Source organism: Marmota flaviventris, chromosome 10 (assembly GCF_047511675.1).
Source record: "Marmota flaviventris isolate mMarFla1 chromosome 10, mMarFla1.hap1, whole genome shotgun sequence".
NCBI lineage: Eukaryota > Metazoa > Chordata > Mammalia > Rodentia > Sciuridae > Marmota > Marmota flaviventris.
The window spans coordinates 79,538,222-79,553,146 of NC_092507.1; the positions used below are offsets into that span (position 1 = coordinate 79,538,222).

Here is a 14,925-nt window from a genome sequence, read left to right on the forward strand (position 1 = left end):
TGAATTTTGAGGGGGAAAGCTACTGAGTGAAAACATTTTATGACTTTTATAAATTGATAATTTATTTGCAAGTTAGTATATTTTGGATATATTTAGGATTTACTACCAGTTCACAGGAAGACTTTATTCATTTTAAGCTTTTGATGATTACTATAGGATTATTTTTTTAAACTTATTTGTTTCCTTGTACTGATTAAAGTTTTGAAAGTTAATGTATTATGAGCAAATGAAAAGGTTAAAAAAGTTTGTTTTTTTATGGATAGGATTCTCAAATGGTGGTAGACTCCTTCAAGTCTGGCTTTGAACCTCCAGGAGACTTTCCATTTGAAGATTACAGTCAGCATATTTATAGAACCATTTCTGATGGAACTATCAGTGCATCCAAACAGGAGAGTGGGAAAGTGGATGCCAAAACCACAGTAGGAAAGGCCAAGGGCAAATTGTGGCTCTTTGGAAAGAAGCCAAAGGTAAAAGTCATAAAATTCCTATATGCTAATCAGATCTTTTTAGTAGGTCAATTAAACCAATGTAGGTATTGAGTGGATACTAATTTACTGTTAATGGAGGGTAAATATTTTCAGTTGGAATGGTTCAGTTAACCTTTCAGTTACAGGAAATTGAAAAAATTATTTCTAGATTTTACATTTGACCACCACTTAATAATGAATAAGAATTGTTAATATCTCTGAAGTTAAATGCTTTTGAAATTTTATTTCTGTATAGTTTCCATCAGAATTTCTAAGGAAATATGACTCTAACTGAAAGATCACAAAAATCACAGTTCTCAATTGGAATGAATGATTAACCACAGTAATGTGTCAAATTAGAACTTGTAGATTGTACTAATTGTCTCTATCATCTGTGAGTTTTTAATGGGAAAAGCTCAGTGTTCTTGAATAATTACAGTTAAAAGAAAATCTCTAGTTAGCTAAGAGAATTTTACTCTTCGTGTTAAAGCCTAGCCTTTTACATGTTATTTATTTTAGGCAAGTAAACCTAGATTAGCAAATGGAATGGATAATTGCTTTGTCTTTCTTATTTATGTATTGATTCTAATAGTGTCATGTCAGTAAGGAGAATAGGTATATGCCTTTAGTATGATGTGCTGTATTTATTAAAGTATACTTGATTATTTTAATTTATTCCTTTGATCTTGGTATATAAGTGTAACTAAAATTTAACTCTATGCCTACAAATATATTTTAAAGCACAATTATAATTAACCCAGGCTTTATTCATGCTCTTAATAATATTGTCCAGTCAAGAAGTTAAGAGGTGAGAACATTTTTTTGGTCATATCAGAGTAGCTAGAAGAGCTTTAAAATGTAAGAAATATTGAAGTTTATTTAAAAAGAGTTGAAATAAGGAAGAAATACAAACAGTCTCAGAGGAAAGCTAGTGAATATAATAATTTTCTTTTTGCTTATTTGTGAAGATAATCAGGGATAGTTAATATTTTATATACATGGTATCTTTAGCTATAGATACTGCCTTTTGCCCTATACAGGTTAAGTATAAGCTGCATAGGAATAAATGGTGGCGCTAATATTCTATATTTCTAGAATATTATAGAAGTCAGCAGAGAATTTTATCTAGGTCTTATTATTTTAACATTATAATTTGTGTATTCTACTTTTAATTTGTCAGCTTATAGAAATGATCAAGTGAAATGGTATATTTTAAAAGTAAGTTTGACTTTTTAAAAATTATAATTTTGGGCAAAACTGAATTTACTTTCTTATAATATTTTTATAGAAAAATTATTCAAGGTATATTTTGTGAAAAGTATGTTGCCAAAAATAGAATTTTCATTTAGGAAAAAACTATGCACATTTGGCTTATTGATTCCTTTCTTTATTTCCATATTAGCCACAGTCCCCACCCTTAACCCCTACTAGTTTATTCACATCCAGTACTCCTAATGGGTCCCAGTTTCTCACATTCTCCATTGAGCCCGTGCATTATTGTATGAATGAAATAAAAACAGGGAAGCCCAGAATTCCTTCTTTCAGAAGCCTCAAAAGAGGGGTAAGTTTAATAATGGGTTAAAATGCATGATGGCCTATTGTGTGTGTAGTGTGGCTTTTAATACTCTCCACCCTCATTATAAGGCTCTCTCTCCTATAAAGACATAGTTTAAAAACACCACAGAATTAAGTATAGCTGCCCTCAAGTTAAAACAACTCCTCTTTATAACATTTGAAATGCTCAACCATAAAAGAATGGTGTTATAAAGAGGGTGCTGGGTACCATCATATTTTAGCTATTTTTTTTTTGTTTATGTGAAATTATATGTTCACCATTGTCTTGTAATGTATTTACATTTTTAAGACTTTCAGTAATTTGTCACTGGAGTTACTGATGTAATAATTTGTCACTAATTCTGATTTTACCTGCCAATTTTATAAAGTAGTATATTGTTGACAATAAAATGCCAAGCTTAATTTTAATTGCCCTATTTAACTTTTAGAAACAAAACACAATTTCCAGTTACTTAATACAAAATAAAGATAGGCACATTAAATGTAAAGACTGATTAAAGATCAAATTAATATATTAGAAGGTAACTTTGTAAATTATAAACCCTATAAGAGTACTTAGGTATTATTGAGTAATATGTACATGGAATTTGTTTTACTGATCTAAAAAATAATTTTTTTATCAGAATTTTCCCTTTATTCTTTTTTTAAATTGGCCAGCCTTTTGACATTTACTTATTCCTAATGATATTCTGCAAATAAAAACTTATAAAATAGTAAAGTGCAGATACAGTATTAAATTGTTTCTTAGAAACAACTATCTATTACAGATAAATGTATTTCATTTTGTTAGTGAGGCTGGTTTTTTCTTTCCCTTCCTCCTTTCCTTCTTTCTCCCTGCTTCCTTTCTGCATTCTCCCACCTTCCCTCATTTTCCTCTCTCCCTGGCCTCACTTCCTGTCTCCCAGCTTCCTTTCTTTCTTAGCTCCCATCTTTCCTCCCAGGGCCTTGTACATGCTAATAAGCATTTGTTCTAACACTGACCTGTTCCTCCACCCCATTATTTTTCTTGTTTATATTTGATTTTTAGGCTGTGCTTTACATATTCATAGCCTATAATTTAGATCACTTATAAAATTTGTGTGGACATTCAAAAACATAGGTATGATAACCCACAGGTGAGAAATAATTCAGTGTCATTAGAAGTACAATCATTAACATTAATATATTAAAGTTGGATTCCTTCCTTTTTTCTTCTTTCTTTTCTTCCCTGTTTTTCTTCCTTTCTGTAGCCCTTTCTGACATCAAATTACATTTTGGTCACTTGTAGAACCAAATATATTATTTATTCAGGGCAAGATTCCATTATTATCTACAGTTTCCATTAAAATAACATAAGAAACCTCACTGATGTTAGTAATGGAGCAGAAATGTTCCAATGTGTTATTTCCTTTTTCTGACTTCCTTTTTCTTCTATTGACTTGAACTACTTTGCATCTACCTTACCTAATTCTATATGTGGACGATTAGGTAGGTAATTTATGACATTTTGAAAAGTGCACGTGGAAAAATTTGTATGATACTTATAGGCATGCAGGTTGTCACTTTCAAAAGTTGTTAATCCTTGTTTAAAAGACTTGAAGAGATCGTATTTGGAGTTTCTTTTGCCTGAATTATGAGGGTAGCATTGATTCCCATATTACTTCTCTGTGTCAGAGATATAAAGGATGAGTCCATGAAAGAAATTAGAAATGGGAGAGAAGCTTAAATATATGGCATCTTCATTCTTCCTGAACAGTTTGCAGGTAGATTTTTATAACTGCAGAACTTAAAACTATTTGCTTGATTTTTTTTGTTTTATATTTATATATTGCTTTAAGTAAAAATATTTATACATTGTCTTTATAGAGGCAAAAATCTCTTCTTGGTTTTAGTGTTATTTATCATACCAAAGAAGAAAGCAGTATGCAAAACAGAAAATATGACAAACCAACCAACTAGGGGATTGGAGAGTGGAGCAAGGAGGGAAGTATACTATAATTTGAGGTTGAGAAATTTCTTTGTTTTATTGGTATTTGTTAGTTTACCAGATATAATTTTGAAAATTAACCATAGAAATGTTTTTACACCACTTAAAAATTTTGTCAACGTAGAAAAACGCAAAAGGAAGAAACTAAAGCTTTAATAAGCCAGTTTCTGTGTTTTTACATGGATTGTTTCGTCTGTTAAGCTTACAGTAGGCCTTTTTAGGTTTCTTAAAGTTAGTGAGTTGTACCATTGAATTCATAAACTCTTGTTTTGAATTCTCTTGAATTTTGTTATCCTAAATAATTTTTCCTTTAAAAATAATTTTTTAAAATTTTTATTTATTCTTTTTCTCCTTCATCTGCCCTTCAGTACTGGGGTTTCTTTTTAAAAAAAGAAAACTAGTGTTTTTAGTTTCCAGTGTCAGTAAGGATGTAAGAAATATTGATTAATGTTGCTGAGTTTAACAGTGGTACCAGTGGATCTTTTCTGAGGGTGAAGATCTGTAATTGCCCTCTGTGACATCAAGTTCTAACCATTAATGGACATTTAGGAACTATACCAAAACTTGACTGCTTAATATACAAACTAATCATTTTTACCCTCTAACTACTTCACTTGAGCTTTATTTAGTACTCTTTTTTAAAAGTAATATTATCTAGCAATAATGAGTTGTTTTTATCTAAATTATTTATGACAATATAGACTTCCAGAACTATTTTTTAAGATTTAAAATATTCAGAGTGCAGTTCTCAAAAATTTGTTCAATTTAAATTTAAATAAAACTAATTATTTATTTAAATACCCCATTTCCTTTTTAGCTCTTTTGTATGTAGTAAGATATAATGGATATAAAAATTTCTGGTTTATAGGTATATAATGATTGTGTATGAGAATATAGTTTCTTTGCATTAAACATATTTTACTTTAAAAATATACAAAATATGTTTCTAATATTTTTACAAAGAATTGAAATTCTTATATCCTCATCTAAAGCCAGTGTATAAATTTATTTTCACTTGATAATAAAACCAGTTAAAAATGAACACATTAGATTTTTTTACCTATAATTATCTTAATGTTTTCTCTAAAAGATGTTCTTACAGAAATTAGAAAAACAACTTCATCACTTAGAAATTTAGCTGTTGAAAATTATTATAAAAGTAAAATACTAAAACAGTTTTGTTTCTTATCCTATATGTAATTTTGTTAATGACATTTAATGAAGACCACAAATTTTTCCTTAATTTAAATCTTTTTTCCTCCTCACCAGTAATTTTGCCATAGCAAAATAAATTGTGTTTTTTCTTTCTTAAAACTACTGACAGGGCTGGTGTTGTGGCTCAGTGGTAGAGTGCTCGCCTAGCACGTAGAAGGCCCTGGGTTCCATCCTCAGTACCATACACGATAAATAAAATAAAAGTATTGTGTCCAACTACAACTAAAAAATAAATATTTAAAAAAAAACCCAAAAAACTACTGACAGTCTAAAGAATGTTAAGCTAAATTCAGAAAGATAATGAATAGCAAACATCTTTTCTTATCTTCATAACCATTAATATGTGGCCAACTCATCAGAGATAAGGGGTAGATATTTTTGCCAGATATTTATTAAAATTAATTTGTTTTTTTTTTTTTTAATGTGAAATTTTAGCTGACATCTCACTCTCTTCTCTTAAAACATAGTTTTGCCCATTGCCTTGGCATACACCTGTAATCCCAGCCACTCAGGAGGATGACAAGTTTAAGGTCTGCTTGGGAAACTTAGCAAGACTCTGGCTCAAAATAAAATTTTTGAAAAGGACTGGGAATGTAGTTCAGTGACAGAATGCTTGTACACAATAGCATGAGTAAGATTCTGAATTCAATCCCCAGTTACACCAAAAAAAAAAAAAAAATTATTTAGAGAATAAGAAAAAATGAAAAGTTTAATAAGAGTTATTAGCTAAAATGTAATGAATGTGAAGATTAGTTTTGTAAAACTTGCTGCATATTGTGGATCACTTTGTATTTGTGTATGATGGATCCTACACCAGTTGCAAAATTCTTTTAACCCTCAGAATATGTTGGTGTGTGTGTGTGTGCTTGAGGGTGGTATTTACATAACATTTAAGAGTACTGTAGTGGGTCTCTTTTGATTGTTTCATATTTTAAAAAGAATAAGTGCTAAAATTGTAGTTATGTTTTTAGTGTTATTTTTTAAGCATATGGATTTCAGAATAAAACTGAAAAATAGAAACTATTTTCAAAGTGAAATTCAATCTATATATTTGTGTCTGTTAGGAAATATATATATAGTAAACTTCATTATGGGTAACTCATTTATTATTGTGGTGATAATGTGTTTTTAAAGTGTCTGTAAAAAAGCACCTTAAAACTAAAGTAAAAATGTCACCCTCACCAAACCATGATATTTTTAAATTTAAACAATCTTTTGAACTATAAAAACCCAGATATGGTGTTTTCTTTAATGCATTGGGCATTCTGCTTTTTAGTTATTTCACATAAGACTTCTTTTTAGATGGCTAATTTTAGATCTTTTATTTTCAGAGCTTAGTATTTTTAAGAATTAAGAGCTATATGAGTAAAATTCACTTAAGCAAAAATTCTCTCTAAAAGAAAATGCATGATTACTGATAGAATGATTACTATTTACTTTTGAGTTTTAGTTAAACTTAGAAAATATCTGCCCATTATCATCAGTGTATGTTTTTTTATTATTATTATTATTTTTATTTTTGCAAGTAATTTGCTTTTCCAAAATGTGCTTAAAATTTTTTTTTCTGGCATAATTGTTTGGATTGTGAAATGTACATGATTTATTTTAATATTATAAAGTATAGGTTATTGCATCTTCTGTATTATAGTTTCATGTGAATAATTTACCATTTCTTTCTGTTTTCCATTGAACTATTCAGTGGTCGGTGAAGATGGTAAGCCTCGTGTGCTGATATATATACTGTGCCAACATTAAGTAATCTCAAAACATTGTTTTGTTTAATTCAAAACAAGTGGTAAAGTACATCCCACATTATCACCTTGTGTTTTTTTTTTTTTTTTATAATTTAATCCATAGTCCAATATATCCCAGTACCTCTCAGTGTCATAGATTATAAAGTAATGTGGTTAACTGTCATGGACCATTAAGTTCTTAAATGTGATTGGGTGGAGTCCTTGTCATGTTATAGTGAAGAATAAAATTATACTACATATTATTTTAAGGGTTACATGGTAGAGGCTGAATGTGGAATATACTCCTGTAATCCCAGTGACTCAGGAGACTGAGGCAGGAGGATTGCAAGTTTGAGGCCAGCCTGAGCAGTTCAGTGAGGTCCTAAAGAACTTAGTGAGACCCTGTATCAAAATAAAAATTAGATGTAGCTCAGTGGTTAAGAACCCCTGGGTTCAATCTGCAATACCCGCCTGCCCCCCCCCCCCCCAAAAAAAAGAAGGGTTACATGGTAGAGCAAAAATCCATGGTATATGCAGAAGGAAAATTTAGCATAAATTATTTTTCCTAGCATTCTTAAGAAAGGTCATATAAAGTTTATTTGTAGTTTATCTTATACACTACACTGTTAGATTTCTCCAAAAAGAAAGAAATTGACCTACTAGTTTTATTATGAAGTCAATGCTCTGTTTTTCTGTACCACTGAAGGGAAACAGAAATATAAATAATCTAATGTGTATATATGTATGTGTGTGTGTGTGTGTGTGTGTGTGTGTGTGTGTGTGAATTTTCACCATTTCAGATGTTAATGGAGCTACATTATGAAGAACTAAATCAGAATTACTGGGAGTTTGTATATGAAACTGTACAAAATAACTTTTGGAAAATAGACTTTTTTTAAGACAGTTCAAATTTAACCTTTATAAATTCCCTTATAGTAAGAAAGGTTGTTAAATACCTCAGAGGGCTTCTTCACATCCATAAGAAATAGAGTTTATTCTCATATTCTATGTAAGAATGAGTCATAATGTTGAAATGAGATATTAGAAATTTGGGTGCCTAGGCTAGTCACAGTGGCACACACCTGTAATCTCAGCTACTCAGGAGGCTGAGACAGGATGATCGCAAATTTGAGACCAGATTGGGCAATTTAATAGAGATTCTGTGCTTCAAATAAAAAAGTAAAAATGGCTGGGGATGTAGTTCAGTAGTAGAGCACTATTGGGTTCAGCCTGCAGTAACCTAGTGTGTGTAAGGTGGGAGGAATGCAGGTGCTGTAGGTATCTAATGTTAATAAATTTGATCATGAGGTTGATTAGGAATAAGTGGAAATATGGTAGATTTTGCTTGTGGGAAATTATGAGTTTTTAATAATATCCCCTCCCCAAAAAAGGCCTACCGTAGAATTGTTTTTCTTTTGTATAATACTGTTTTCCCCATTATGTTAGGGAGAGAATTTTTATTTGTTTGTTTTTGTGGTGCTGGGATTTGAACCCAGGCAAGCACTTTACCACTGAGCATTATGTATTTCTTCATTAAGAAAAATTTCAAGGGGCTGGGGTTGTGGCTCAGAGGTGGAGCACTTGCCTACCATGCATGAGGTACTGGGTTCGATCCTCAGCATCACATAAAAATAAAATAAAGATATTGTGTCCACCTATAACTAAAAAATAAATATTAAAAAAGAAAGAAAATTCAAGGTTTTCAGAAATATTCTAAAAAATGTAAATTAGAAGTTTGTCTTTGGCACATATATAATAGTTTAAAACATGCACCGCAGATTAGAATAAATCTGACAATTTGTGTTGAAAATTAACTACTACATTTAAAAGAACTTTGTATAGGAAATTTTGTCATTCGTTTAATTAGGTCAGATTTGGTTGCTTGAAGATGTTACATCTGGTGACTGGTAGGTGAAAGCACAAAGGATACTTAGGATGCTCTACTTTTTGTAGGCAAGTTTGCTGAATATCCTTAGTAGGCAGGCCACTGGGGAATGATTCTGGGGATTTTGTTTTTTAATTAAATGTTACATTTGGTCATGATTCACCTTAAAAGTGAGTTTTTTTAAAAAAGTAACCAGGTCAGTTGCAGTGGCCTTGGGAGGCAGAGACAAGGAGGATCGTGAGTTCAAAGCCAGCCTCAGCAACAGTGAGGTGCTAAGCAACTCAGTGAGACCCTGTCTCCAAGTGAAATATAAAATAGGGCTGGGGATGTGTCTTAGTGGTCTAGTGCTCCTAAGTTCAATCCCTGGTACCCACTGAAAAAGGGCAGGGGGAAAAGCATGTGGTGGCACATGCCTGTAGCCCAGCAGCTTGACAGGCTGAAACGGGAGGATCACAAGTTCATAGCCAACCTCAGCAACCCTTAATAACTTAGTGGGACCATTTCAAAAATAAAAAATAAGGCCTGGGGATAAAGCTCAGTTGATAGAGTGCTTGCCTTACAAGCTCAAAGCTTTGGGTTCAATCTCCAGCACCACCAATAAATGAATGAATGAATAAATAAATAAATGATGATGATGATGATGATGATGATAAATAAAAATGCTGGGGGTGATAGCTTACGCCTGTAATCCCAGCCTCACAGGAGACTGAGGTAGGACGATTGCAAATTCAAGGCTAGTCTCTACAACCTAGTGTCTGTCTTAAAATTAAAAATAAATAAATAAAGATGGCTGAGGATGTGGCTCAGTAGTTAAGTGCCCCTAGGTTCAGTCCCTGGTACCAAAGGAAAAAAGAAAAGTAAGTGAAGCATTCTTGTGGATGGTAATATAAAGCTACTTGGCATATAAATGGCCTAAAGAACAAGAATGCATTTCTTGCTCATTTCAGCAAACACTTTAAAAAATTAGGCTATGTTCATATTCTTACGATAACCATTTTAAAAGAAAAATGGAGAATAATAGTTATCATTAATTTGGGAATTATGTAAACAGTTAATGTTTACATTAAATGGGTTTAATAATTGCTAGTATTTATTCTATTGTAATCTCTAATAATGTAGCTAAAGTAACAGTGGCTAAAATAACATTTATGAGGGAAAAGACATCATTTAGTACAAAGTGTACACTTAAATACCTGAAGTTTTTATTAAATCGCATAATTTCTTGACTAAGAAAACATCAAAAAAGGAGTTGGGATTGTTCAGTGGTAGAGCGCTTGCCTAGCAGGTGTGAGGCACTGGGTTCGATCCTCCGCACCACATATAAATAAATAAATAAAATAAAGGTATTGTGTTTATCTACAACTGAAAATATTTTTTTTAAAAATCAAAAAAATTTTAGACACCAAGAATCCTTCCTAAAGAACAATTAGATCCTTTCTTTAAATTGTATCTTTCTTCCAGATACAGCTGAAGTATGTTATTTGATTTTACATAAGGAAAATTCCAAGTATACTCCATATATGAATATAATTATTATTCATTGGATAGTTCTACCTTTTGCTTTTTAATGATCAGATATGTCTTGATTCTGAAGAATGGTTTAATGAATGTAATCAAAGACTGTAATGCAGTATTGAAGTATATTTCATTAATTAGTTGTTTTTATGAGGTAAGTTGCTTACTTAACTCAGTTTTATAAGTTATACATATTTTTAATTTGAACATTTGTAACATCCTAAATATGGCAATGGGTTTGATTTTAAAAAGTGGTGATGCGCAGTATTTGAAATAACTTGTACAGATAAGAAATGTTATGTGTTTCCATTTTGTTGTTGTTGCTGTAAGAAAATTCATATGTATTCATTTTAACTCTGCCAAGACTTGAAAATAATGTGATATTAGTAATTACCAATCATCTGTATTTGGTGATATTTTTACCTATTTTGTTTTATGTTTTTAAAAAATGACTAAAATGTGAGGCTTTTCAATATAATTGCTTTCATCAATACACACATCTATGTAGATTTGTTTATTTTTTAAAGGGGGCTATTTGAGACATTTGAAATTAAACTTAAAATTTGTATATATTCTTACTTCATAGTAAATTTTAAAAATAAATGTCCTGAAAATGTCTTTCATAATGATTTAGATCTTCTTTTCAGGGGCCAGCGCTAGAAGATTTCAGTCATCTGCCGCCAGAACAGAGACGTAAAAAACTGCAGCAGCGCATTGATGAACTTAACAGGGAACTACAGAAAGAATCAGACCAAAAGTAGTGTTTCTTTAAGTCCTCTCTATCATTATTTCTTTTAGAATCTACTTTGTATGATGTGTGTAAGGTTTCAAAATCATAACATCTTATGCTGGGGATTTAGCTCAGTGATACAGTGCTTGCCTAACATGTACAGGGCCTGGTTTTGATATCTAGCCACACATCGAAAAGAATAGAATTAGGCATCCTATTTGAAATGTCTTTTGAGAGAAATATATACTTCAAGCAAAAATTTTATGTTTGCTGGGTCATAGATAAAAATGAAGTGTTAGAGATTTTCTTTAATTATCTATTTTTATTAGGTGTTTATAAATATATATAACTTATTCCTTCCATAAATTTGTAAAATAGTTTGATTATTCATTTTCAAGAGTAGTTTGACCGACGCTAACTACCTCTTGTACTACCTCAGTTCAACAGCAACCAGAGACTATAATTACTTTGTTGGCTGTAAAACATGTTGGCAGCTGGGTGCAGTGGTGCACACTTGTAACACCAGTGGCTCTGGAGACTGAGGCAAGAGGATCGCAAGTTTAAAGTCAACCTCAGCAACTTGGAGAGGACCTGAGCAACTCAATGAGACTCTGTCTCTAAATGAAAATATTAAAAAGGGATGGAGATGTGGCTCCAATGCTTAAGTGCACTTGGGTTTAATCCCCGGTACCCTCCCCCAAAAATGTTGGTAGACTTACGCTTTAATTTTTTTATTTTACAAAATTTTCCTTTATTCAGTTTTGAAGAAGTGTACTGGGTTTAATCCCTGGTAATAAAACAAAACAAAACAAAATGTTGGTAGATATTGCTCAGTCATTTATAGCTTCATATTCATTCACTTGTACTTTTTTTTTTTTTTTTACAAAGTTTAATTTTTAAGAAGTGATCATAGAGTTTTTTTTTTTTTTTTTTAAATGATGAATAAAGGGTGATTACAATGAATTGGTGGCTTACCAAACATAAAATTGGGACTTAAACTAAAGCATGAGAGATTGAAAATTAAAGTTTTGATGTTGAAAATTGTGTATCAGGAGCCAGACATGATGGTGCATGCCTATAATCCCAACAACTTAGGAGGCAGAGGCAGGAGATTGCAAGTTCAAGGCTAGCCTAAGCAACTTAATGAGACTCTTGTCTCAAAAAGGGATAGAGATATAAAGTGCCCCTGGGTTTGATCCCCAGTTACCCCCACCCCCCAAAAAATTGTGTATCAGGTGTGATACACAAATGAAATTTTACAGTTACAGTCAATTTTTAGCAACTAATGGTCTATAAAGTCACCATGAGCACTAAATTATCGAATATTAAAACATTGCTCCTTAGGGAAAGGGAGATACAGTGTTAGGTGCCAGGTAACCCTGGTCCAACCTTTTCATTAATAGATAGATACATAATCTTGTTTTATATGTTTCTGTCTAAAGACACCTTATTTGATACATACTGTTGATTCATTAACTTTGAATCCTGCCAATGACAATGTAACTCATGCTTACCAAAACTTACATAAGACTTGATTTCTCCATTAGTAACATTACAGACTTCTTGTGCTGAGGAACACTAGACAACACTTCAACACTATATGTGGAAACCATTTTTAAATACTCATATTACCAACAAAAAGCACAAAAATGTGAAAAATATGGCACTACATAAATAGGAAGCAAAAAGACCACTTGTTCAAAATATGAGAGCAAAAACAAGAAGGTGAAGTATTTCCTTGCATGACCACAGCTGGTAATGTGAATGTACCTCCAGTGACGCAAATATTTCTCTGTCCTGTGCATGTCCATGAGTGACCAGGAACGCACTTTAAATATTAGTTTGGAAATTACAAATAAATTTTAGCAGGTAGGCAAATTTATAAAGGAAACTGAACAATGAACTTAACTATATTAGTATAAAAAATTTTAGAATGTTAAAAGTATTTACTTAAACAGTATATAAATAGTCTCTGGAAAATTATAATGTTAGGTCTAATATTTGGTGCTTACCATATATAATAGCCTGTATGAGGATTATAGAAGAAAATACAAAAATGGAGAAAACATAGTCCCTAATCCGAGGAGGTTCACACTCTAAGTGGGGAAAGGCAAGACTGACAACTTAATTTTTACCCATGCTGGATTGTGATAGCTGCTAATATGAGATGCAAACTTTTAAGGGAATTTAGAGGAAATAATGATGAAGTTTTACTGAGGTATTTAGGAAAGACTTTACTGGGGAGAGAGTTGGATAAGAGAGGGCTGTGGTCTAGGAAATAAATGTTTATGGAAGGATTATTATGTACCAGGTACTGAGCTAGGTGTTTTGTTTTGTTTTTTTTTTTTTTTTTGAGTTTTACATGCAACACATTATTGAATCCTTCAAAATAGCCCTCGGAAGTTGTTGTTCCTGCAGATGAAGAAACTGGATATTAAATAAATACATGTTTTATCTAAGATAACTAGTAAATAACATTGTAACACTAGCCAGCTTGTCTTCAGAGCATTGGAATTGGACCTTGATAGAATAGGATATTGTTACTTAAAGAAGAAAATGAGGAGGGAAAGAAGCATTCAGGGATGTGGGGCAAGGCAAGAATAAAAGCACAGAAATGTGTTCTTGCTGAGCCTTGGAATTCTTTCTAATCTAGGAAAACTGTTGCAAATTATGTAGCATGTAATATCAAAATGAGGGTAAAAAGATGTAAGATGACTTAAGAAAAGGCTTGAATACTTTCTTGTGGAGTGCTGTAGGTATTGGAGAATTATATTCTGACTTTTTTTTTTTCCCCTTCCCGGTGCTTGGGATTGAATCTAGGGCCTCATGCATGCTAGGCAAGTGCTCTAAGCAACTCTGTATTCTGAAGAAAGATAATGTAAAGTTATGCGAAGAATTGGAAGGGGATTGTAGATAGGGTCACTAGTTAGGGTACTTTATAACAGTCCCTGTAAGTGATGCCAAGGGCCTAGATTAAGACATGGCATGGAACAGAAAGGAGGAATAGATATGAATCATTTCAGAGCAAAGTATGTTGGACTTTGTTATACCTGATTGGATATTGGAGAACAGAAAAACAGAATAGATTTTAATGCCTTATAGCTCAGGATAGTACTATAGAATTAATTGAAACAGTAAGAAAAACGAATATGGGACAAAATGGCTTTATTTATGTTAATTTTTGAAATATGTGAAAAAATATTGGAAGGGTCCAATTGAGTTGGAAATATGAATCTAGAACTTAGGAGAGAAAGGACTGAAGATATACATTTGAGAATCTTCTGAAGATAGGTGGCATTAAAACAGTAAGAAATCATCCTCAAAAGTGTAGGATGAGATGAGAAGAAACCGCTGTCATTTTATGTAACAGACATTTAAAAGTTGAACAAAGAAGGAGAAGGAGGTAATAAGAGAGACTGTAAGAAAGCAAAAGTGAGGAGGAGGAAAAGAAAATGTAACCTCTAGGTCAAGAAGGAAAAAACATGCTAGTCAATAGTGTCAGATGTTAAGAGTCAAGGAGCTGTGATTGGGCATAACCTATTGTAGTGTGATTAGAGAAGATCAGTTAAGAGTAGTTGGCAAATGACTAACTGTAGAGGAAAAGGGGCAAATTAAAGATGGCATTCCTATTTCTAGCATAGATGGGTGGGAGGATGGTGATGATGTGTGAATTGAGATAAGGAACACTGGTTGAATAGAGTTGCTGGGTGGGAATACGAGTTTCATTTGGAACATGATGGATTTATAATTATTTGAGTATTTTACCAGCTATTTTTTAAAACTTGAATATGTATATTCAATATGTATATTGTATAACTATATAAATATACAAATAGGCA

At 32.0% G+C, this 14,925-nt stretch overlaps 1 protein-coding gene across 3 annotated transcripts in view; it reads left to right on the forward strand.

Annotated features, from left to right (window-relative positions):
• Fnbp1l (formin binding protein 1 like) overlaps positions 1-14,925 on the forward strand; it is a 112,470-nt gene that overhangs the window by 86,791 nt on the left and 10,754 nt on the right. For 2 of the 3 annotated variants that reach the window (XM_071618066.1, XM_027935164.3), the window contains exons 9-10: positions 264-467; positions 11,004-11,113. In XM_071618066.1, the coding sequence (XP_071474167.1) occupies positions 264-467; positions 11,004-11,113 (314 nt within the window). Of the gene's footprint in view, positions 1-263; positions 468-1,869; positions 2,029-6,922; positions 6,938-11,003; positions 11,114-14,925 lie in introns of all 3 variants that reach the window. The other variant, XM_071618067.1, reaches the window with a different exon arrangement.